Source organism: Ptiloglossa arizonensis, chromosome 9, assembly GCF_051014685.1.
Source record: "Ptiloglossa arizonensis isolate GNS036 chromosome 9, iyPtiAriz1_principal, whole genome shotgun sequence".
Classification (NCBI taxonomy): domain Eukaryota; kingdom Metazoa; phylum Arthropoda; class Insecta; order Hymenoptera; family Colletidae; genus Ptiloglossa; species Ptiloglossa arizonensis.
The window spans coordinates 4,331,052-4,356,095 of NC_135056.1; the positions used below are offsets into that span (position 1 = coordinate 4,331,052).

The 25,044-nt window shown below is 29.7% G+C and overlaps 4 protein-coding genes across 8 annotated transcripts; all 4 read right to left on the reverse strand.

Moving 5' to 3' along the window:
• Nucleotides 1-572: 572 nt before the first annotated feature.
• LOC143151102 (WD repeat-containing protein 89) lies at nucleotides 573-3,451 on the reverse strand. Of its 2 annotated transcripts, XM_076319919.1 has the most exons (8): nucleotides 3,130-3,451; nucleotides 2,778-3,055; nucleotides 2,103-2,329; nucleotides 1,657-1,991; nucleotides 1,436-1,564; nucleotides 1,173-1,267; nucleotides 928-1,030; nucleotides 573-812 (listed from the first exon to the last, which is right to left on the reverse strand). In XM_076319919.1, exons 2-8 carry the CDS (start codon nucleotides 2,939-2,941, stop codon nucleotides 657-659), a joined length of 1,209 nt encoding a protein of 402 aa, XP_076176034.1. In that variant the 5' UTR covers nucleotides 2,942-3,055; nucleotides 3,130-3,451; the 3' UTR covers nucleotides 573-656. The 2 variants fall into 2 exon arrangements, with proteins under 2 accessions (XP_076176034.1, XP_076176035.1); XM_076319920.1 differs by lacking the exon at nucleotides 3,130-3,451 and having other exon boundaries at nucleotides 2,778-3,112.
• Nucleotides 3,452-6,337: 2,886 nt separating this feature from the next.
• Nucleotides 6,338-18,970, reverse strand: LOC143151101 (putative ATP-dependent RNA helicase DHX35). 4 transcript variants are annotated; one of them, XM_076319914.1, is made up of 13 exons: nucleotides 18,647-18,970; nucleotides 18,123-18,337; nucleotides 11,459-11,638; nucleotides 10,496-10,636; nucleotides 10,256-10,406; nucleotides 9,016-9,177; nucleotides 8,754-8,900; nucleotides 8,531-8,672; nucleotides 8,143-8,429; nucleotides 7,808-7,897; nucleotides 6,951-7,256; nucleotides 6,709-6,862; nucleotides 6,338-6,630 (listed from the first exon to the last, which is right to left on the reverse strand). In XM_076319914.1, the coding sequence occupies exons 1-13, from the start codon at nucleotides 18,675-18,677 to the stop codon at nucleotides 6,504-6,506; spliced, it is 2,133 nt and encodes a 710-aa protein (XP_076176029.1). In that variant the 5' UTR covers nucleotides 18,678-18,970; the 3' UTR covers nucleotides 6,338-6,503. The 4 variants fall into 4 exon arrangements, with proteins under 4 accessions (XP_076176029.1, XP_076176032.1, XP_076176031.1 ...); XM_076319917.1 differs by lacking the exon at nucleotides 18,647-18,970 and having other exon boundaries at nucleotides 11,459-11,622; nucleotides 18,123-18,287; XM_076319916.1 differs by lacking the exon at nucleotides 18,647-18,970 and having other exon boundaries at nucleotides 11,459-11,625; nucleotides 18,123-18,287.
• On the reverse strand, nucleotides 13,552-15,715 carry LOC143151103 (ceramide phosphoethanolamine synthase-like). The gene has a single exon (XM_076319921.1). The coding sequence runs from the start codon at nucleotides 14,879-14,881 to the stop codon at nucleotides 13,805-13,807; it is 1,077 nt and encodes a 358-aa protein (XP_076176036.1). The 5' UTR covers nucleotides 14,882-15,715; the 3' UTR covers nucleotides 13,552-13,804.
• A 1,441-nt stretch (nucleotides 18,971-20,411) lies between the features above and the next one.
• LOC143151530 (uncharacterized) lies at nucleotides 20,412-23,821 on the reverse strand. Its single transcript, XM_076320782.1, has 3 exons — nucleotides 23,628-23,821; nucleotides 22,009-22,199; nucleotides 20,412-21,772 (listed from the first exon to the last, which is right to left on the reverse strand). The coding sequence occupies exons 1-3, from the start codon at nucleotides 23,645-23,647 to the stop codon at nucleotides 21,612-21,614; spliced, it is 372 nt and encodes a 123-aa protein (XP_076176897.1). The 5' UTR covers nucleotides 23,648-23,821; the 3' UTR covers nucleotides 20,412-21,611.
• Nucleotides 23,822-25,044: the final 1,223 nt, after the last annotated feature.

The following is a 25,044-nucleotide window of genomic DNA, read 5'->3' on the forward strand; positions in this document are numbered from 1 at the left end:
ATGTAAAATTATAATATCTAATAAGTGGACGCGTATCTGTTTTAAGACGCGCTCACTCAATGCATCAGCATTAATTCTCTTAGAATTAAACACTTTTAAGCTAAGAGCCGTTATATCGATTATACTAATATTAATTGTTATTATCGTGTTATTTACTTGATTACATTATCAAGATTACCATTTATTCACAATACACTAAATATGTCTATTTTATGACAAGTGCAAATCATAAGCTCCTATTTTAATAAATCCTTATATTGTGAGGCAAAATAATTTTTCCGTAAGGCGATCCATTGTAGTTAATCTATTACTTGAAAAGAGTAAACAAATATTTAGAATATTTTTCTTCCTCTTTCAATCTCATACATATATGTATACACACACAACACTGGTATGTGATTTACATTCCTTAGCATTTATATACACATGTTTTGCTGCATTTTTTGATTGATACATGAATCGCTGTTAAATCATTAGCCACATAAAGAAATAATATCTATTTATTATAAATGTACATAAAACCGTTATTGTAATAAAGAAGAACGTAAGGGAAATGTACGATTATGTTAATGTTACGTGATATTTCTCTTCTGTTTATTACATTTACTTACAAAAATTCTTTATGCATTTACAAATTTTTATCCTATCACTTTTCTTCAATATGGCTTAGACCTGTGTTGACGATCACGTCCTTTGCCAGTCCCAATTTTTGCCACCAATTTGTGGCTAGAATTTTGTTGTGTAGGTGTTGTTTCTGCTTGCTTCCAAATATTTATAAGTCCACCTTCGCCTACTGTTATTAAGGAACCACTCTGTAAACATATTAAAGCATTACATTTTTACTTAGTTACAGTCATATAATTCATAATGCAAATAAATTCATAAATAATTCATTTTGCGTTAGATGTATTTATATTAACATTATACCTTTTTATGTAGCCAACTATCACGTACTACTTGCTTATTTCCTATCATATTATTATGTACTTCCAAGTGGTCGTTTACAATATTCAAGCACCTTAAATTCTCCCTAAAATATTTTAATATATCAATATTATACATGAAACCTGTTATTTACATTTAAATACTAAATTAGTGTTACTAATAATACATGTAATTTTAACATTGTATTATTTTATTTTACAGTGTTTTTAAATTATATAGAAATTTACCCTTTAACACTGCTAAAACCTGCTACTAGGAATGCTTGCTCAAGAGTATTTGAAGCATGAAATCTGACTATGTAACAGTTGTCTGGGTCATCGGTCTATAAAGAATAATTTAAAGTCTCCTTATAGATTTTATATTTATGCATGGAAGTTATTTTTAATTATTTTAAATTGATAATATTTTTGTGCATTACTTTTACACAAATACCTATCACAAACAGATTATTATTAGAAATTATACTTATTACAATTAAGCTTGTAATAACCTGAGAAATTGCTAAGTTGCTGCGTTCAAATTTAGTGTACGGAGTTGCTCCATCACAGTTCCAAAGTTGTAACGAGTGTGTATGGGTTGTGCACCAAAGATTATCATCATTTAACCAGCCTATCCTATCCTTTTTGTTTAAAGGGTGTGCTCAGTAAAAATAATTTTATTCTATTATGTGGGATTAGTATATTTAATATTTCATTGAGAATTGTAACTCACCACAGATGATTCAGTATTCAAAGAATAAGTTAATGCAGAATCTTCCGATGGCTGCGTAAGATCGAAGACATTAATCAATCCATCTGTACTACCAGACGCTAAGACATCTTGTTTATTAGAATGAAATGCCAAACAGGTCACATCTTCCATGTGAGATTCCCAGTACCCACCAAGAAGATTATTTTTATTGTACAATTTTGAATTGGTATTTCGGATATCCCAAAATAAAATGAATGCATCTCCTCCTATGTGCTCAGTACCACCTGCTATAAGTCTCTCATCATAGCTTACATCAAAACTGCAAAGAGGTTTCATTTTCCCATCCTCCGAGCAATCTGAAAATGACAAAATTGCACTAAATTTATTATATACTTGAATTTTAGGTATGAATTTTACAATAAACTTAACAGTGTTTTCTTACTTTCAATTTTTTTATTAATATATACCTTTAAATTCTGCAATAACTTTTCCTTTAGCACGCAAATCACATGCTGTGATCAATCCTTTACTTGTTGCTGTATATAAAATGTTTCTAGAAGTAGGACTAAATGTGATACCAACAATAGGTGCTTGATTGTGAGTTAATGTAATAGTTCGACTTAAACTTTCTCCAACAGAATATATTACACATGTACGATCGGACAGAGCTGTACCGATCCTAAATTCTGGATCACTGTTCATAAAAATTAATTCATAAAACATTTTGCAAATACTTTTCTAACATATGTAACCATTGAACAGTTTACGTTAAATCTAAGTCTCGCAATATTAGATACACAATAGCAATTTAAACTAATTTCTAAGAGTATACTAAGAAGCAATTCTTATATAGAAAACTTACAAATATTATACATTAAAATTACTTAAAAATGATTAAATATAAAATATTCTAATACATACTAAAACAGTTAAATTTCCAAAAATGTTTATTTCTCTAGATAATAGCTGAAAAACATGTTTTAAAGTAAATAGGGGGAAGATTTCATAGCACTGCTTAAGAAACATTTATGAATATAAATTAAGTGAGTAATTAGGTAATTAAATGGCAGACATTAAAAAATGTTATACTTTTCTTTATAGATTTAACGTAAAATATTTCATAAGGATTATGCAAGATTTGCCTTTGGGTTCCACAGATAGCAAGGATGTAATTATGATCAAGAGACACTGCCTCCTCTATTGATGATATCAATTCGCTTTTTCTTTTAAGAATTCGATTGTCATTGTATTTTCGTGTACCATGTTCAACACTTAGCCTCTTTAACGATTCAACTATTTTAGCCATACTTGTCGTTTTCGAAATTTCGAATAAATATCACAAAATTAAGATTTTTATCACATCCGGAATGTAGTCATACGTCTTCCCTAATTCTAAAATACTCGTCAGTTTGAACTGGATCTAAATCGTTAAATTTTCTGTATACTATGAATTTTTTGTTTTACAAATAAATCTATTAAATACACGTTTTTTACCTTAATTACACATTTTACAAAATTATACCGAAAAGAAACGCTTAAGACGTAAGTTCATTTAATACGATACAGTTGGTAGGGAGTAAAAAACTAAATAAACCGTATAGCACCGTCGAGATATAGGATACTCTTCAAATATTTAAATCTGTATCAAACAAGTTTACTGCGTTTGCAGAGGTGTACCGATTTCGGTTATTGGATTAAATATAGTTCCCAAAGTGACTGTTCTTAAACACAGAGTGCGCTACAAAATCACTGATTTTTTTTAAAGTCGATAATTTGGTTCATGTGACACTAATTTCATAAAATGCTACATCACAGACGAGATGTAGAATAGACGTTTCATCTTACCGGAGCAGATATCACACGATCTGAAGTACCGACCTTGTAAAATATCGGTGGTTTTCAAGCGATCCTTCGTTAAAAACGGCGATTCTTGGAACTATATTCAATCGAACCGCTAAAGTCGGTAAAAGTAGTAAACGTAGAAAAGTCATCCGTGTATATCGTTTGTGGTCAGTCTCAGAAAATATGTAAAAGTAAGTTGCATTCATATTTATAAATCGATATGACAACAGATAAAATGTAGAACATTTTAGCACAATTCAACTAACAATAGTTTTAAAGTTACAGCTACCCTACTAATTTATTAACATTTATCAAGTTCTATCTATTCTTAGACTCTTACTTGTAATATCTTATATTCTAAGGGAGAATTATTCAGAATCAACTATGTTATTCGACGTTGAACCTTCCTTGTAGAAATATAAATTTCAATGAATAGTTCGAACTTTTCCCAATTTACTGCCTAATTAAAAATTCCACGATTTACGTCAAGGGCTCGTCATTCGTTCAGTGGAAATCAAAGGGATTAAAGTATATTGAGTTTCGACAAATTACATTTAATTGCACCATCAAAATCAGTAAAGATGATAAACACAGAAAAATTGTTTCTGTATATTATTTGCGGTTTTATCGAACCTAGTCTCAGAAAATGTTCATATTTCGGTTCCATACATTTATTCTTGTGCGATACAAAAGTTTTCCATCTTACAATATTATATGTATTTGGCAATACATTTAGCTAAAGTAACGTACGAATTCAATAACTAATTAGGTAGCAAAAGAACAATCAATTAAATAATTATCTTACGTAAAGATAAAATAAAGAGACATTCAAAGAATAATGAGAAATTAAATACAGTACAAATTAAAAATGAGAGGTATTATGTTATAAATCCTCTTCGTTCGATGTAATACCTAACTACATCTAAAACCACCGTGTTCGAATTTCCATACTTTCTAAAGCAATTATTAAATAAATAGTTTCTTTTTTGAGAATTACTCATTCCTCGCTCCGGTCACCATTGCTTGTTATGTGAGCAAATAACTGGCCCTATAGCTGATTTGATTGTGAGTAGTCAGTTGCCATCCTCTGGTGCGTTCACTTCAAGGAAAAAAAGGTTTCAGCCACAGTGAAACGCACGGTAATATAGTAAGTATCGATCTGTGGAAGTAGCCAAAATCAGGAACACTCTCTCTGTTGTCGGACATCGTAAGCCATACTTCCACGCTTGCATACATCGCGATGGGATACGGATAAAAATGGAACACCTGTTGCGATGGCATCAAACATCTTTCTCTACAATCCAGTTCACTAAGGGACTAAACATATCTTTACAATTTGTATCGCGTTTTTCTCAATTTTGCCTTATTTTGTTAGATAATATGTTTAATAGAACTAAAAGAGAAGATCGATGAAATTTCGATTCGATCTACCTTCTTTCGAGTCTGCATTTGCAACAACCTCATAGCAATACCTGGTAATAGTAAACTTAGAATACCTTCTTAAGATTCAAGAATAAATATAATATTGTAACATGGAAAACTTTTGTGATTCATAAAAAAGCGTATATGAAACTGAAATATAAATATTCTCTGAGACCGATGTGTTTGATAGAATTACAAATAATATACACGAACATTTTTCTACGTTCGCTATCTTTACCCACTTCGATAATGCAGTTGAATATAGTTCTTGGAATCATTATTCTTAAACGAAGAGGTCGCTCCAAAATCATTGATATTTTTAGGGTGGTCGGTATTTCAGATCGTATGATATCAATTTTGGTAAGATGAACCGTCTATTTTATATCTCGTCAGTGCCTGAAGTAAGTTCTAGAAACTAGGCACTAGTAGCCACCTCCCCTCACTTTGTCCCTTTACCATGATACAATATACGTCGGTCGCATTATATGATACGCGTCCAATGTGAATTTGTTTAGTGAAAATTAATATATCATTTTTTTGTTTTATAAGCGAAAACGCACGATTTCCTCAATTTTTTTTGTTTTTTGACAATAATGCTTGTAAGAAAAATGAGTAGAATAAGACCAGGACTCTACAGACATTTTTTGTCCGCCGCTCGTGACATGCAACAGGCGACGATTTTGTAGTGGGTCAGAACATGTTCCACGTGTAGTCAACTGCATTGAATACACACATAGTTCCTATTTCAGCGGAAAAAATGTGATGTGCAATACGCGGCGTACAAAACGTCCGTGTAGTGGACATTTTTTATCATATATGAAAATTAGTCCAAACATGACTACTATTTAAATTATTTTTAATTTTGTGTAAAATGAAATACTTTTAAATTTTGCCAGTACCCGCGCTTTCAAATAAAATTATATTTACACTTATTTTTATAGGTACAATTTATTAATCGATTGATAATACCTTTAAAAAGAAGTTTTAAAGCGACCGTCGCGCGTAATGCAAACTTGTAGCTCATTCTCTCTCGCTTATTATGTCCCTTTTATATGTGTGCCTTGTAAATTAATGATAACTAATAACTTGTAAATTACAAAAAATATCTAACACGATTTAAATAAAGGTCATACTATTCTTCATGGCTTATACAATGTATATCTGTAGAAAACAATTTTTGAAGAAACAGTTTTGTTTTACAAAAATTAAATTCTCTTTTTTCACAGATTTTCAAATATCATGTTCTTACTTATCAACAAAATGCTTCTTTATACATTTTTTGTAATCTACACCATTATAGAAAGTTTTAAAAATCAAATGGCTTAAAAATTTAAAGAAAAACATTTTTATTTGGGTTATTTACTATTGAAGTAAAACTATTTCATTTCTTTAAGCTTTCATTATTATTCATGAAATAGTATTTTTGGTGCATTCAGTTTGATATCTACTATATAAAATAATATCTTAAATATTTCTATTGTAATGTTTACTTAAATTTATATCTTAATGATTCTATGCTATACTTAATTATAAATTAGGGGAAAGATATTTAAAGTTTGGTTAAATTTTTTTTGTTATTATTGCAATTGTTTATAAAAATTATATTAAGTAGTTTCCAGGGAAGTTTTTTCATAAAAGTGAGGAGCTAATTCTAATAACCATTGTGGTTGTATCACAGTTATGTCCTTCATGTATGTTTTATTTGTCTGTAGAACTTCACAGAAAAGTAACCTTGAAAAAAGAATAGATCACTTAAAATATATACACAATATTGGTATACAAATTAAGTATTGAAATTCATGTACAAACCATTGGGGTTGCTGAAGTGTATATAAACAACTATTTGGATGTATGTATAAATCCCTATTACCACGCACAGTTTTATATACGCCAGTATAATGTAAGTATGCTGCTTTTGGAAAAAGTCCAGCTGTTATACATTTTAAAATTTGTTGTACGTTTCCTTAGAAAAATTGAAGAAAATTTGTTATGGCAAGACGTTTAATAATTCATAATGTATGTAAAGAAGTACGATGTTTAGTCTAATTTACCATTACACGAAACCAATGGTATTTGTAATTTCTTCATCATACAATGTATCTGTGTTCGAATTTCCGTAGCTCGTCGTAGCGCTTTGTAGTTAAGAAACTGTTTCTGACACCAGCTAGATATTTTATTTTTTTCGTAAGCAGTATACACATTGAGCATCGTTAAAAGATCTCCTTCTTCAACTTCGAATCTTCTATGCGCCACTCTGGCCTTTATAGCAGCTTGACCTCCAGCTGGTCTTATGAAAACATTTTGTACTTGAAGCATGGCAAGAATTGTTGTCAATTCTTCAGAACATTCCATTTCGCCTATATACAAAAAAAATTTGTTAATAAATCATTTAGTATAATTAAACTAAGTTAAGAAATAAATAAACCTTCAGATAAAAAAAGCAGTATTTTAGACAACAGTAAAGTAAAAGCATCTAAAACAATATTTTAAATGTAACATAAAAGTTTACGAAATAAAGTCGTTTTATTTAAATGATGGAAGAAGAAATTTGTTACTAATTAAATCCTAGATTAATCTAAAACGTTAAGTCAATAATTTTTACCATACACTTGTGTAATTCTCAAAAATGTAAAACCCAAGAGCAGCTATTTATCTTGCAATACATTATGGCCTACTGCTTTAAAGTGTAATAAATTGGAATTAATGCTCGATTCTTTAATATCTCATTGTGGAAAATAAAACAGATTTTTCAGGTTGATAGTTTAAAACAGCGCCGTCCAGGGTAGGAAACGTTTACGCGCGTTTTCTCTTCCGATCGTTTCTTCGGAGGAAACAGTACCTAAATACATTGTCAGAGAAACCGCACGACGCTACAGAGGCAGTTATTGCAAGCTAGCATTTCCGTCACCTTCTTCACGTCGCGCGATGTCCATGACAATACGGATGGAAGTGGACAACCCCAAAGACCTCATGAGACCTTGGCTTGGACAGCGCTGGTCTACAAAATATTTGTACTTAAAATTTGATCCAAATATGATTCACAGTTTATGTTAGCTTTATTATCACCGTCGCAAGACATGTTAAATGTTTCAAGATTAAAAATAAAATGGTTACTTTAAAAATATGAATCAAAATAAGATATTTTTATTCAAGTTTTGTCTATTCAAATAAAAATATTCTATCCCTTACCAAATTATTATTTCCTTGTTCCTTATGGTAAAATAAAAAAATAAAAAATTGTACCTGATACCATGAGAGATTTCGCCAAAACAGGTTCTAATGGCATCTCTGCCATTGTTATACCTAATGGTACTGTTAATTCTCCATTACGATCAATTGCACCTAACGCGTACAATAATTCTACTCCTGTGAGTAAATTTTTACTGGGCGGAGCGGAAGGAAAATTAAATCTCAATACATTATCGATGCCCAATGCTTTTAATTGTAAAATGGCTGGTGCTAAATCAGAGCGTTGCATTTCCGGTGGCGTTGCCTCAAACAGTTCACTATATGCTTTCTCCGTATACAATCTACGGAAAAAGATAAATCAAATTTTCGTAATATAAATGTTTGAACAAGTAAATGTTTATTAACTTTTTATAAAACATAAACGAATTAAAGAAATGTTTACCTATACGCTTTTCCTGTCCGAACGCGACCTGCCCGTCCAGCACGTTGATCAGCGGAAGCTTTCGATACGGGAACAATAACAAGGGAATTTGTTTGAGTTTCCGCTTCGAACCAGGGAATTTTTACAAAACCGCAATCGATTACTAGATTTAAAATAATGATTCAGAATTCTTAATAATAAGATACAAATATTGTATATAAATATGTAATGTATTCGTCTTTACCATAAACTATATTTGGAATGGTGATAGATGTTTCCGCAATGTTTGTTGCTACGATAACTTTACGCGTGTCTTTGGCAGCTCTCCAAAATACTTTAAGTTGTTCTGAATTTGGAAGAGATCCATACATAGCCAAGGGTGAAAGCTTCACTGAAAAAGAACGATAAATAAAGATGAACACAAAGATAAAATCTCTGTATATCTACCTTAACCATTTATGTAATATTGAAAAAGTAACAAGGACATAGCATAAAATCCTACTTACGTTTGCCATCCTTTATAAGTTTTGCATGCTCTAATAAAAGAGAAACTGCTTGATCCACTTCGTCCAAGCCCGTAAGAAACGCTAAAATATCGCCAGGCTCTTCGTTTTCATGTATTTTCAAAACTGTATCCACTATGCCAGTGACATAATTTGCGACTGGCTCTGAAATACAAAGTAAGCGTATTATAAATAAATCTTACATATTGACAATGAATATACATATATTAGATGACAAAAGTATTCGTACATTACGAGAAACTGATTATTAATATTCGGTAAAGAATCCTTTTCGGTGAATGAATTTCTTGCGCAATCTGATCGATTGTACTAAATTTTGTATCAATTCGAATAACATATTATTTTTTCTTCCTCAGAATCCGTTTCATACGCTTTTTAGATGCGCGATAGAGTTTTCGTGTACGTTTACGAGTTCCTACCACTCGTAATCGATGCGGATTGAGATTCCGTGATTGAGGAGATATCGATAAAACACGAAACACGTTATAAGGTCCATTTATAATGTATTTAAGATCTCGATATCGTTGAAAATAATACGTGTTTCATGTAAATCATTTACACTTTTTTGTAAGTTTTCTTTCTTGTAAGGTCGCGTATGTATTCATAAATTAAATCGATTACTACCGATTCTTTAATCCCAGATGCACGAACATTTTTCTATCGTTTGATTCGAGAACAAAAATATTGCGATAAACAAAAGTTTTTACCCAAGATTCTTATTACGATTATATAATAGTTGGCAGACGAACGACGACATAATAATACAAAAATTCACACCGCAACTCAATTAGAACTCGGAAAGTGTGAATGTTAGATTTCAGAAACCTTTCAATAGATAAGAGCTTCGTAGAACTGAGTAAGCAAATGACTGAAAACTCACTTGTTAAGAAAACTGTTGTGCAATGTTAACAATGCAATAAAACAAGCCTTCTACTTAACAACCTTCAGTGAGCTCTTTTCGATAATAATTTATCGGAAGAGCGCGGTACCTTTGCAAAAGAAACTTATATCAACAAACACCGTTCGTGAAACCTGTCTCAACGCGTACGATTGAAAAATATTGAATTTTGATTCGTCTGAGATTACATTAGTCTATAACTTCAAATTACAATTCAAGTGTTTTTATCAAAATTTTAATGTTTCTTCAGCGACTCGTATTGTGCACTTTGCTTTTCCTGCTGTACGAATACTTCCGCCTTTCACTTAGCGTACACACATATACCTTTCACAAAGAAAATATCTACTGGATAGAGTCGACCCTCGACTGTCATTATGACAGCAGTGTCTTTTGTTGTACCCGTATTAAAAAAGTCTCGAAGCTGTTCCGCGTCAACCGTAGCAGAGCAAACGACAACTTTTAAGCTCCTCCGTTTCTGAAATTAAACAATTTGCTCGTAACGTCTGGTGCAACAGTTTTATTTGGATTCGATGACGTATATAAAATTAATAACACTTGATTTACCCGCATTATCTTTTTCAACAGTCCCATAATAATATCGGTAAGAAGGGTCCTTTCGTGTACTTCATCCACAACGATAACCGAGTAACTAGTCAGCAAGGGATCGCTCATTAATTCACGAAGCAGAATTCCCTCTGTCATGTACTGCCGATACGATGAATAATAAGATAATGACTTTTTTTTTAAATTTAATAGTACGTAACATGCTTATACAACATGTTAATATGCTTTTTTAAATAGAGAATTATATTTGTGCAAGGTGTAACCGAAATAGATGGCCAAATTTTAGGAGCTTATTCTACTCATCTTAACACATTACTAACTGATAGTGGAGATCTTCTTTCGCGTCTCATTATGTTACGTTTACCATCTTTATAGTAACCTGAAACTAAAGATAACACCGATATACACTAAATGGGACGATTTTGATCACAGAAATGCACACATACGAAAATTTTCTCTTTCTTCTTGAAGAAACATATTTACTTATAGTGGATACGATTTGTCCAACAAAAGCGTGTACGGCAAAACTCAAAATCTATTTAGAATATTGAGTTGGAAAAAAATAGACATATTCTTCATCATATAGACTAAGACGCTTTATTATTAATATGGTGTCCAATCGTTCTCATTATTAATAATTAAATGACATAAGTTAAGACTTTAGTAAGGTAAAAAAAAAAAAAGAAAACGTGTTTATATAGAGAAAACCTATTTTAACGTGCCTTTTGTCGTTAATATGAGCAGAATATGCTCCGAATGTTTAGTAACATACTTCGGTTCTACTCTGCCTTCTTTTCTATTTTATTGAACTTCAATAGTATTGAATTCATATTCGTATTAAATTTTGTATCGTATTCTAATTTAATTGTATAAATTAAGAACAATATACAGTAACAAAATAATTTGTCCAATTGTTTGAAAATTGTTTCTTCGTCTCGATTGAATTAACACACGAAAACATACCTTGATCCTTGTTGTTTCATCCGTGCAATTATCAAAACGTATAGAATAACCAACTTCGGTGCCTAAAACACAGTTACGCTCATCAGCAACACGATTAGCCAAAGAGGTTGCTGCAACCCTTCTTGGTTCCGTGATGCCAATCATTTTTCCATCTGTACACCATCCTGCTTCAAGAAGATACTGTAATCATTTTATAAAATAAACGTGCATTTGTTTGCTATATATTATGTACATGATTACAAAAGGTGGTCCATTATTCTGCATCACCCCGCAAATTTTTAATAACAGAAAAGTATTGAAAACGAAGAAGTTATTTCTTTTGTTTGAGGAATTAATTTTCATTTATTGAGATAAGATTCTTTCCAAGATTACGATTTTTCAAGCCTCAACACCTCTTTGGTATTATTTCATGTCAAATCGAACATTTTTTGGAGTAACATTTTGGATTTGAATAAATTTTGAGTATGCTGTAATCTTCACCAATACTTAAACGTATCCTAAAGAATTTTTCAAAATTCTAAATTTATTAATCTCACAGGTCTTTGAAAAATAATGTTAAATTTGTTTGATAAATTATAACTGCTGAACTGGAAATCACATGAAATTGAGATTTTGTGTGTTTATAATAAAGACTACAAAATAAAAAATATTTCTGTTAAGAAAAATTGTGTTTCCCTAACACTAATATTAAAATAATAGTGAAATATTATAAAAACAGTAATAAATAGTGGATAATGGAGAGAACTAAAAATTGAAATATTCAAAAATATTAACGGTTTCCACAGTTGACATACTGTCATTTAATCGTCACTCCAAAACCATGAATAACTGGTAAAGAATATTGTACTGCACGATATATTTGAAATACAAAAATTTAAGTAAAACATACTATTGTATCATAGATTTACCAGTATTCTTAGCTCGAAATTTTGCAGTATGATAGGAAATCGTCTCTATAATATTAGAAGCAAATCTAGTTCTTATTGTACATTGGATCAGGACAACTGAATGAACATCATACGCCAGAACAATAGAGATTATATTTCATATAAACTTGATTAATACATTCTTAACTCCGCTCATCGTTCTTCAAGTTCAACGCGAAGCTCCTCATTTTCAAATCTATCTGCCAGCTTGAATGTTAGTATGGGTAATCCGGTAGCGGTATATTATTACATGTATTACGTCTTTGTAGTTTAATGTCATATTTATATCGGATTTTATTGAAAGCTCGTTATAAAGGCTTATGTACCTTAAAAACCTACCGTGTAACTTCGGCAAACTTACAAGTGCTACAACTAGATAACTCGCGACACTAGATCACATCAAAATACATATGCAGATAAAGGCAAGAGATTGTTAACTAATGTGTGTAAAAAATAGAAAATTATTCTGTGACGTACTTGGCAATAACAATTATCACATAGTAACATATATTATTCAGCCCATATATTTAACATAAATACATATTGTATGTATATATATGCATATGTATATACATACATATATTATACTTTATATAAATATTTAGACTTACAAGTCTGATATATACGTGGGAATTTGATGTACTCATTCGTCATCTAAAGCAATGAAAAAATTTTATATATGCGCGCGCGCGCGCAATACATATATACGTTCATCATAAATACATCCATCATAAATACATACATAAATGCATACACGTAACAAATATAACCTATTTATCATTATTTAAATTAAAGACTGTATGAAATATACAAATCCATTATCAATGTGAAATATTTTCCATCAGTTTATTTTGTTTATTAGTTTAAATTTATACATCATCCCCTTAAATGAATTTGTAAACAAATAACAACTGTTTTGTCAATATTGAAGATCACAGAGATAGAAATACAGATGTTTAATAACCATATTGGACATACAAAACACTACGGTATAATGCATAGATACTGAACAAGGAAGACCAGATTGTTTTGATAACTTTTACTTTGAAGATAATGCATAAGATAATACTTGTTAGAACTTTTAATTGGCTTAGAAAATAAAAACTTAATTTATTAAAAAATGATAGCATTATTAGCAAATTAATACCACACAAATATCTTATTAACGTTACATCTGTAAGCCAAATAAAATTCAAATATTATCAGTTTAACATTTAAGGGGTTATGTATACTGTTCCATACATCAGTCTCCTATTTATACAAAATACATGCAGAAAAATATAAAATACAAAAAATTTTGTTGAAATATTATTTTCCTGGATAAATGACTTTGCAAATTTTAGTATATAAGAATTATTCTGGTCATTATATATCACCGATTAAAAAATGTAGAAAACAAGTTTTTCCAAGATTTATATTGTCATCCCTGGGAGAAAACATCAGATGATGTTATCACTTCATCGATAAATGATGGTACACCTTGTACATATGCATAGGCCCGTAGAAAATGAAATTCGGTTATATAAACAAGCAACAATACAATTACATATGATGACCATCTTACAAGTCTGATATACTCCCGCATCCGATCAAAAAATATTGCTAAAAGCAGATAATCCATGACAGCATGAAAATTAATGAATTTCCAGCAAAAAACTATTATCAAAAATGACAAACTTCTGAATACAGTTGTCTGTCTAGCATAAAAATGTTCTTTACTAATCGATGATGTTCTAAATTTAGTCTCAAGAAGATCCTGATATAAGAATATATATCGATTCCAGGCTGCACTGGTCAGGAACAAATGGACGGTCATAAGTAATATATTACGAAGTGCTGCGTTTGAAGTTTTTGATGTTATACTTCCAGATTCAAGGACCGATGAAACAGGTAGTTGTGGCAGCTTATCATATCCTCCACGTCTGCTCGAATTACGGGCAAGAAATTGGTATAGGCCAATAATTAAAGCAATACAACCCAAAGCGTCACAGACACCATCAATGATGTAACCAGTTGAACCAACATCTGATCGTTCACCATCAATATTTGCCCTTTTTCTAGCAACATGTCCATCTAAATCATCCAACCATGTCCTTACTTGAAAGAGTATTACACCTAAGCGTCTGTGAGACAATGAATCACTGGAAACACATTTACCAGCTATCACTGCTATTACCACATGAAAGCAACTGATTGCATTTGGTGTTACCCATGTCCAAGAGTTGCTAATGTGTAACAGATTGTCCATGATAGCCGCAAGAGGACTCAGAAGAAAATGATTTGGATGATCAAGCATTAATCCTTTCACAGTCACTGTGCACAATGGATTAAAATCACAAGGTATGATTGAAATATATCGTGTACCATTTGATGTTGGTCTTACATCATAATTTTGTATTCTAGAGTAAAGCAAAAGGTCCATTCCAAAGAAATATAATGTCATTAATATCAAAATTGCTAGGAATGACCTGCTTACTAGAGTTGTTGTACCAAACATTTTATATGATTTTGGCACTTCTTTATGATGTGAAAAATATTTTAATCATATGTCCACACCATATTTTCCCTTTATATTATATTCTTCTTCTATGATGCTACTAACTGTTTATTAGATATATTTTTTGGCAATATATAAATTAAAAAAAATTGAAGAACATTTTTTTTTATTATTATTTTAAAAGAACGACATTGTTGCATATTAAATTTTTCGATGTAATGACCGTATATCACAGATAAAAAATATATGTAGTTATTCAAACTTTGAACTCATCACATCATTCACTTGATTTCGATGAATTATTTATTTTATATTACATTATTTCATACGTTTTCAAACAAATTGTCAACAACCATTATAATTAACAATTTTTCATTTTGCAACGTAAGATGTTATATTTCGAAATATTTGATGTGACAAAAGTGGCTCCACATGATTAGATGGGATCTTGCAAATTCCAACTGTATTACTTCAATGGATTAATGAGATACAATATCAGTAAATATATGTAATTATATATCTTGTTTAAATAATATTCTCAGTTGTTTCTTTTATCTGTAGTTTAATCTTATCAGAATAATATGAATTTTTTTTTCGTGACATTTCAGTCGCACTATTGTCACATAATTTCTCTTAAACGTTCAATAATGGAACAGTTGATTGTAAAAATTACTATTTCGTAACGTTCTCGTTTATAAAACATGTCTGATTATCAAATTATTCGGAATAATTTTACAAAAGTCACAGTAATCGGCAAATTTTACTAGTGCACATTACACTTCAAGCAGACAGAGAACTACTACCGAACTTGTTTGCGTTTACAATAGAATGGCGATAGGTACGTTAAAATCACATAACTTCTACTAATGTTCGTACGCGTGCGCGCCTTATAAATCGCTAAATATTCCAATTACAGGCGAAATTTTTTATATGCATATATCTCTTATTGAAAAAGAGTTTATAAATAAGTAAATTTAATATATAATTTAAAACCTGAAAAAATGATGTACATCTATAAATTACCCATAAAATTATTATGTTCCGATAAAAAACAAAAAATATGTTTTAGATACTTTAATAAATTAAAAAACAAAATATACTTTATAGAATTTTAAAAATATTTAATTTATAATTATGTTAAATATATTAATTATGAAATGCATAGTTGTGCAAACTTTGTGCTTGTCTATTGTAAGTTAACCTTTTTTATGCAGAGCTAGTTTTAAAGTGAAAGTTTTCTATGGGTGGCATTTGATGAATCAAATACTTAGTTTACATTTCTTAAGATATTAAACAATTAGACAACAAACGATTGAACCAATATTTTATTTTTTATTTACACTAAAGTAAATTAAATATTTTCATTTTCTCAGACATGTAGACAGTAGACTCCCATTTAATTAGGCCCGAACCGGACGTCGGTCGATTAATCCAAAAATATGAACAATAATAAGGAATCCGGCATTGGAAAATTTAGTGCGATCGAAAATAACATTAACGAAAGAATAACTATGTATTCAAATAATGACTAATATGACAAAAAGTTTATTTACTCAAACGAAAGTGAAACATCGCGTATGGTGTTGATAAGTTTTCTACTAGAGAATTTTTTTCATGTTAAAATACATGTAGTAATTGAAAATTTATTGTAACATATTTACAAATATTAATCTTTTAACATTTTCTTTACAACAGATAACTTTACAACGTTATAAAACTCAAAATTAGTTATAGTAATTAACATTGTCACTAATACATGATGACACAATAGTGAATGCATCAATAAGTACATAACATTAAAATGAATTAAAATTGATCTGAGTATTTGAATTGAGGAATAAAGCAAAATATGGAATGTTCAAAATGATATTTTAATTAACAAAATGTTTATTCTTTAATTATATAAAATAATGTATTATATTTAATTATTATATAAATAAAATTAACACTGTGCATTATAAGACCAATAAAAATAATAATTTTGCAGGGTATAGCATGCTTGTAATGCAGCAATTATTGTTTAATTACTATATATAATAATATATATACTAATTACTAAACCTAATTTATGAGTATTGCATTATTGTTAAAATCAGTTTTATTTATCCAATGATCTATAAGTTTATAGAAAGTTTCTATTATTCAATTTGATTTTGTGCAAATTATTACAGTAAAAAAGATAAATTAAAAGACAATACAAGGTATGTATTGTTCATAAAAATATTTACAAATCCATATTATATTTATAGGTTCATTGTATCAAGAGGATCAACACATCGATTGCTGCTTGGAATTGTGTAGGGAATTCTACGACATCATATTATTATTTTATACCCAACTTTCATAAAATGTTAATTGATATATGATCTGTAATGAAATGTTTTTCTAAATATTTATAGGGTTTGAGCATTGTGCATAAAAGACAATAGCATTCCTACATTTCATGTATTAATCTAAAAACAGATATATGTATTATTGACCTTTCTTTTTGACATTGAACACAATTAGTGGTATTCACCAACTGGTGTAAATAAATCTTTATCATTTTAGATTCATTAGTCCTTATCACTTTAGATATTTTTATTATTTGGACATCTTGGAATATCATTTGTTTGTAGTAAAGAAGAATGTAAGTTTATATTTTGTGGGACATTTTTCATTATTTACATATACTGAAAGATAAATTTGAAATTATTTTTGTATTATTATTACATATAATAACATAATTTTTAGTAACTTTTTCACATTAAAATATATTTTCCCATATAATGTTTTTTTTAAATTTTTCATTTAAATTGATAAACCATTGCTAGGATACACAACATACTACATAAAATTAATGTAATGTTCTTTGTTTATACATAACTATTAAGGACTATGACATGTGTGGTGCTGTAGACCACCTATGTGGTAATAAAATTACTGAAATGATTAAACTTATTTTAACACTACTGTATTTCTCATATTGCTTACAATTGTATAATGACTGTTAAACAGTATAAGTGTTTTATAACATGTGGGATCCAGTTCAACTGTATATAGAAGATATGGAAACAATGGGACAAATTCATATAAATATGTGACTTTTGACCTTGTTCCCAAGTTATAGCCATTTTTGTAATTTTATTCATTTTAGATACACATAAAATAGTATTACTTCCAGTAAATGTTCTATATAACTATATTATTTGTTTGAATTCTACCTTATCAATAAAACTAATTTTCTGAAGTCTAAACATACCTGCGGAAGCTGTGTACTCTTTCCACATCCAGTTTCTCCAACTAAAACTAATGTTTGATATTTTTCAAATAAATAAATGATATGACTTTTATACTTGAATGTCGGCAATCGTTGACGTTGCATATCAAGTGCAAGAGAATGATGCGCATTATATACAAATTGTGTACATGAATGGGCATCAATATCTGGCTTATCTTCTTGCCACATGCTATCTCCTGTAACATTAAAAATTTATAAACACATATAAATTACCTCCGAACATAACAGATGTACAAAATCTAAATTGAGTTAGAAAATACAATATATAAAATGTGAATTAGTAACTCAATAGGTTAGGTTAGATAATAGTGATATTACAATCAGAAATTCAACGAATATATGACATGATAAATGTATTATATATAAATTTACATTTTCACGTTATTTATGATTATCAAATAATATGTCATCAAAATTAAGATCCCAAGACTATATTCATTAAAACTTGTATAGATAATAAACTTAAAATAATTATATATACGTACCGGGTTTGAAAAAAACCGGTTTTGTACTCATTTTGTATAATTATATAAATAATGTGATCAGATGAAATTTGTTTGCAAGTATGTCACCTAATTACAAATATTTAAACATAAATACTCATTACACAATTTAAATGAACACAACACAGCGCGCATTACAAATACATCATATGTACATCTGTCACAAATTTGTTGAAACTTTCATTTCTCTAACAGATGACGCTGAGTATTATTTTAAACACTATTAAAACTATTATATGCTCCTACGCTCAATTCGGATTACGTGTAAACAAAACCATGTGACTGCTACAGGATCGAACAGCAAAGGGTTATGCATTGAATAGATACAATCATTTTATAGTTCTACAATGTAAGGATTAATAAGAAAATAAAATAAGCATATTGAGTAAATTGTTAAGAATACAAATATATTTAAAAAGCATGAAATAAGAATACATGAATAAGTGTTCTTAAAGAATGAATTTTAATAATTAGTCAAATAAACATAACAAAGACTGTTATCATTTAAATCAATATTTGAAAAGTCGAGTAAATTTTCCATTATATCGTCCAGTTCTCATATTTAATTCTCAATCTTTTCTTTTACATATTGGATACATGTATTTTACTTTTTTACATTTAGTAAATTTACTACTTTTATAAATGAATGTTTATTACCACTAAATTTAAATGCATTTTGTGAAGCTACATTATTTTTTGTTCTTAGAAATTATATTTTCAATGTTTAATACAAGTAAATTATTCAAGACTGCAACAAATATTGTTAATTCTTTGGAAGGTTCCAATATTTATCAATCTTTTAACAGAAACTTCATTATTGGCATTTTAATTATTTGTTGTAATTTTCTGCATTTTGATTCCCAATGCGTTAACTCATGATACATTTTTAGTCAGAGGTATAGCAAACCAATGAGATTTTCTCAGCGTCACATATTTTTAATCAGACAAAATTTCCTTTGTATAATATGTAGTACAGTCTTGAATGTTAAAAGGAGATTTACATTTTTTTTTATTTGTAACGAATTTAATTTAATTATGTTTTCACATTTATGAGAGTGAAGAAAATGGTGATAAAGTTTAATCACTTTTAAACAATTTCTATGCTTTTCATTTATAATCAATGAAATAGTGATCTCTAATATCATTATAAGAAAATTCTTCAGTTTCATTTGAATTTTATGAGTTTCACATTTCAATAACTCAAGAGGTTTTTATTGTATTGTTAGAAAAAAGGATATAAAAAAATTCAAAGTAATGGGTTTTAAATATTCAATATTAATTTTAATAATTTGTCTATGTTGAGTAATGTAGTACAAATTTGTAAATTCAAAATATGAACATTTTGCAATTTCTCATTTAGGATTCTACATTAATGTGCTTATATAGAATCGATTATGACGATTTATTTTCATTATTACACTATTGAGTTTACGAATTGTGCAAAAATAACTTAAAATGTATTTGTCATTTTTTATCATTTCTATGGTATGTACAAAATGTTTTCATTACTATTATTTTTTTATTTTGTACATGAAACAGAAGTCTAACATAAATATATTAACATTGTTCTTAAATCAACTATTTTGTTATCGAACATGTCTCAATATATTCTTATACAACCTTTGCTAAAATTAAAGATAAATTTGATTGGTAATTAGAGCAAATAGCATTGAAATTTTAATTACTTACAAAGTTTACCTGTGATTATATTATTTGGAGGAGTAACTAAACTTTATGTTCATTGTAATCTTTGCTAAATCATAGATAATGTTTATTACACATGAAATAATATTACACAATGATTCTGATTGTATGAAAATAATTTGTAAGAAAGTAACTACAAAAATTTTTATCAGAATATAATAGCAATAAGTATTACATCATAAATCAAATATTCATATTAGAATAATATATATAAAATTCTTTTTAATTTTTCACAAACATACATAATTGCCATATTTTAATCACATGTAGATTTCGAGGTTTTTGATATGCAACTTTTTATTAAAGTCAGCAGCACAGCATATTGTATCGCTGTTACTTCAAATTTAACATTAAACGTTTTTGCTCATCAGCATATTTATACATACAAATACAAATTACATATTATCAAATATGTTATTAAAAGTTTTTTGTGAATTGCATTATATACTCTTGCAATAAAAAGATTGTTAAATAATATAATGTAAATTTTTATAATGCAAATATAGGTTTTTTTTTATTAAATAATTTTTATTTTTATTGTATATTGTATTAATATTGACGCATCAAAATATACGGTAATTCATCTATTTATTGAATATGAATATGAATATGAATATGAATATGAATATATATAGAATTTACAAATATAATTCATTTTCTAATTTTTGTCAGTAAATATTAACAATCCTTGGCTGATCTTCATTGCATTTTAGGAATGTATTTTGATTTGCAGAAAAATATTGTTTCTTCTACCTCTAATATGAGGTATCTATGTATACTCATGTTTGTGCATTAGAAAGAATAAGAATTCTGTATGGAATTATTTTCCATAAATATCTTTCTCAAGCACCACGCCACCATCTATCTTCATGAATCAGAAATATATTATTTCTAATATTATTTATATCTCCCTTACTTTACAAATCTAGTACTAAGTAAATATACGTATGTGGACGTCCAGTGTCGAAAACGTAGGAAACATGAATGATAGTAATTTAAGATAAAAATGTATGGTGATGTTGTGGATATATGCAATGCTATTGCCAATTAGACTCACAAAAATGGTTGCAGTAAACACACAAATGTTTGAACACAAAAAGTCGTTAATACAATGTTAAAGTTTCTCTTCTTAGTGCTCGTCTATTTTGACGATGCACAGATAATAAATTTTGGCTGTTCTGGCTTTTCAGGTAACTGTTAAAATTGCATCTATAGATTAAGTCTGCAGTAAACATAATAGATATTAGGCTGTAGCTTCTGCCTCTCCATTGCTTTCTGTTTCAGCACACTTTTCTTCAAGTCTTGTTTTCTTTTCAGGACTTGCACCATCAGAGGTAGTATCCTCTGTTGGATCACTTAAAGTTGTTGACTTCCTTTTTACACAACAGCTGTCAATAGGAGCATCTATAAAGAGAAGGATTGTTACCATCAGCACGGATGTAAGTTAAATTTCTTATCATTTTAAATAATTATGTAATGCTAATTCTAGTATTCATATTATTGTCTATATTAATATTCATACAAAATAACATTCAACAACATGTATATAATAGTAATATTTATAAAACATTACATATTAGTTCTAAATCTTGTAATTTAGTTTTATATACTTTGTTTCTATTGCATTGACTGAAGCGTACCTGTAGAATCACCGTTCTCTGTTGATTCTGCTTCCTTATCGTTTGACTCTTTTTCTTCATTTGAGCCATTTTCTTTGGTTTCCTTTGTTTCTCCATTCTCAGATGCCTTTGAATCTTCATCAACATCTTGAACTGTTTTCTTTTCTTCTTCTACAACTTTCTTCTCTGGCGTGGTAGCAACTGTGGTGTCTCTAAACATTAAAGCATTTTAATTTCTTAACCATTTTCTTCTTCCTTAGATAACATTTAGTGTACGGTACAATAGAAACATAATTAATATATTTTTTGTTCAAAATAACAATAGCGTCATTTGTAGGTTTACAAACGAAATTTGCATCATATTTTTAATAAATTATGAAAAAACAAATATTAAGAAATACGAGGGTTATTATATAATTAAACACAAACTCTACACGTATTTAATTTGTTTAAATTGAGTGTCGGTTTATAACTATACAGCTATAGACAAAGATGGATTGACGAGGGATAGAAATAGAGATAGGACGCCAACTGTGGCGGCACCTAGCGATGTTGATATTATCCTGTTTTCGACTCCCCTTCTCACCACCCTCTCCTTTCAACAGCACACGCATGTACGCAACGCAACACACATATACAGAATGTTTCGGCGCGGCAAATCGTGGATGCGTGGACCGCAAATATACATCAATGTAACATGTATATGTATATATATATATATATCTGTCCCATAGCGTCGTGACTTAAATAAATAGAAATAGCTACGACATTCATCATTAGAAACGCGATATATTACCTTTCATAAATATTGAGTGAAAAATGAAAATATGTAATAGCATTTTCAACACCTAGTCGGTAAGGGGGAATAGATCAATAAGTTGTACATTTTCTTTTTAAGGTGATGCGCGTTCAATCATCTGCAAAATATTTTCAGACTTTCTTTATGTAGGTAATCGAGGTTTTATTTTCTCAAAATATAAATATCTATATGGTGATTATCAATTACTCGAATTAAGAGAATGTCATAACAGAAAATATTTAAATCGTTATTATATTAAATTTACAATATCAAATGCATTACGAATAAGAATTATAATATTCTGTTCATAAATAATTAGGAAGATATTGATGGGATGGTAGTAACAAGAAAAACATAAACAACAAACATTGACACACGTTGTACCATTGCGTTGTTTCATGTACTTGAAGCTGTAAGTGGGAAAAATGAAAAGGTAAACGATGCCATCAGAAAAGTGGCTCTGCAAGTAGAGCATGTATCGTGGCAAAAGCAGGTAATCCTGAGAACGTAACGCGTCTTACGAATCACGCTGAGAATATCACGTAGAGAGGGTATACCCCCCTCTTCTGTTTCATTGTCCCTTTCTCGTGGCCGTACTCTTACAAAACTAGGTACGCTTTCAAAAGTATACAATCAACTACGATACAAGCAAAATTATGAAAATAAGAAAACCATACTCGATCGTAATCTATTCAAAACAGGTGAATGAAGAAGGGTATTATAAAACGGTAAGATCATTAGTCCATCGTCATTTTATTCGATACCGAAACATAACAAAAATATCTAGTGAAAATGTGTGATTTTCTTACGACAAATCAATAGAAAAATCTGTAGTACTTACTTAGTTTCTGTATCCGCCATGCTGATCGAGTTAATCGTAAGGTCGATAAAGGATTATGTACTAAACGCACTTGATAAGGCCTGAGTTTTCTATGCACCGGTTAGCAGACGTAGAATTCTGGTATCACCACTGCCGCGTAGTCGCGTACCGACGCGCAAATGGCAGAGAGACTCGCACACTGATTCGTCCGAGACCCAAGTTACTCGGCCCGGCCGGCAGGCCGGCGGCCTTCAAACACTTTTCTTTCCCGCTCGTTTACAGATGGCGCACGAATCAGTCCTTTATTAAGACGTTCACTCTAAATTTGATTTTAAAGTGCTTCAAAGTTACAAATAATTTCTTTTCACATAGAACGGTATTATTTTTTGAACCGCTATCAAGGAAATTGATCAATAGTACGTATGGTTTTTAATTTATTTCACTACAGGAATTGTTTCAAAATGAGTATAAATTTGCCGCTATGTTTTAATCTCGATTACGACAGAGTTCAATGAAGTTTCTCGCAGTTATATATTAGAGGTGGTAGAACAAACTATCTAATGCAAATAATTAATTTCGTCGATAGTTTCACTTTATCTCAAATAAATAATGTCATAAATGTATGTTATAACACATTTAATTAAAGCTGCCAATAGTTATGAGGTTTAAGATTCGTAGTAGTGGTGACTCCGCCACTATTGCTTTGTTAATGCCCCTCCAAGTAGCGCATTGACCAATTGGATTCTCTCTTGCGAAACTCGTAAAAAATCCCCGCGCTTCCGGCGCTAGCAACGTATTGTTTGAAGAACCTGTATTTTGTTCCGCATCACCTTCATACTAATAGCTACTGAATCCTACGTACGATTTAAGATGTCGGTTAGATTCTAGTAAAGTTTAATGTACTTTAAGGATAATATTCAAGATATGAACGGAAGCAGGAGTTCGGAAAGTTCTAGAAGTTTCGCGTATGGCCCCATTTCCGGTGTATATTAAAAGGTGCGCGATGCTTTCAGGTTGATCCACGCACCCGGCCGAAAGGCTCCACTGCATTTACGTCCATGTTACAGGTTGCCTTTATTGTGAAACAGTAAAATATTACTTTTCCTTTACAATGCAATATAGTTTTCTTGTAATGTTAGTTTTAGATGAAACAGAGTGTTACCCATTAATAAAAATAGGTTCAATATGATACTTTAATGTTTTCTCAATACATACATACTTGTTAAATTTTCAGTATATTTGATTTTACGTTTGAAATCAACTACATACAGGTGAAATATTATTACATACGAGAACAAAAATTAATTTCAATTAGTATTGTTTTAAGCTTTATACGTAATATATTAAATAGCACACAAATTATATTATTTCTTGTCGACATAAATTATAAGAGAAACTAAATGATACGAAGGTTTCTAAAATTTATTTATAATTCATT

Bases quoted from the DNA above. Each gene is read 5' to 3' on its own strand.
- LOC143151102 (XM_076319919.1), bottom strand. From the start codon at position 2,941: ATGGCTAAAATAGTTGAATCGTTAAAGAGGCTAAGTGTTGAACATGGT. The intron at 1,565-1,656 runs GTGAGTTACAAT...TTAAACAAAAAG, and splicing joins TGAATACTGAATCATCTGTG to GATAGGATAGGCTGGTTAAA. The intron at 1,031-1,172 runs GTAAATTTCTAT...AAAATATTTTAG, and splicing joins GGTTTTAGCAGTGTTAAAGG to GGAGAATTTAAGGTGCTTGA.
- LOC143151103 (XM_076319921.1), bottom strand. From the start codon at position 14,881: ATGTTTGGTACAACAACTCTAGTAAGCAGGTCATTCCTAGCAATTTTG.
- LOC143151101 (XM_076319914.1), bottom strand. From the start codon at position 18,677: ATGAGTACAAAACCGGTTTTTTTCAAACCCG. The intron at 9,178-10,255 runs GTATATGTGTGT...TTTGTATTTCAG, and splicing joins AGATATTTTCTTTGTGAAAG to AGCCAGTCGCAAATTATGTC. The intron at 8,430-8,530 runs GTAAACATTTCT...CTTTTTCCGTAG, and splicing joins CGGACAGGAAAAGCGTATAG to ATTGTATACGGAGAAAGCAT.
- LOC143151530 (XM_076320782.1), bottom strand. From the start codon at position 23,647: ATGGCGGATACAGAAACTAA. The intron at 22,200-23,627 runs GTAAGTACTACA...TTTAATGTTTAG, and splicing joins ATGGCGGATACAGAAACTAA to AGACACCACAGTTGCTACCA. The intron at 21,773-22,008 runs GTACGCTTCAGT...TTCTCTTTATAG, and splicing joins AGAGAACGGTGATTCTACAG to ATGCTCCTATTGACAGCTGT.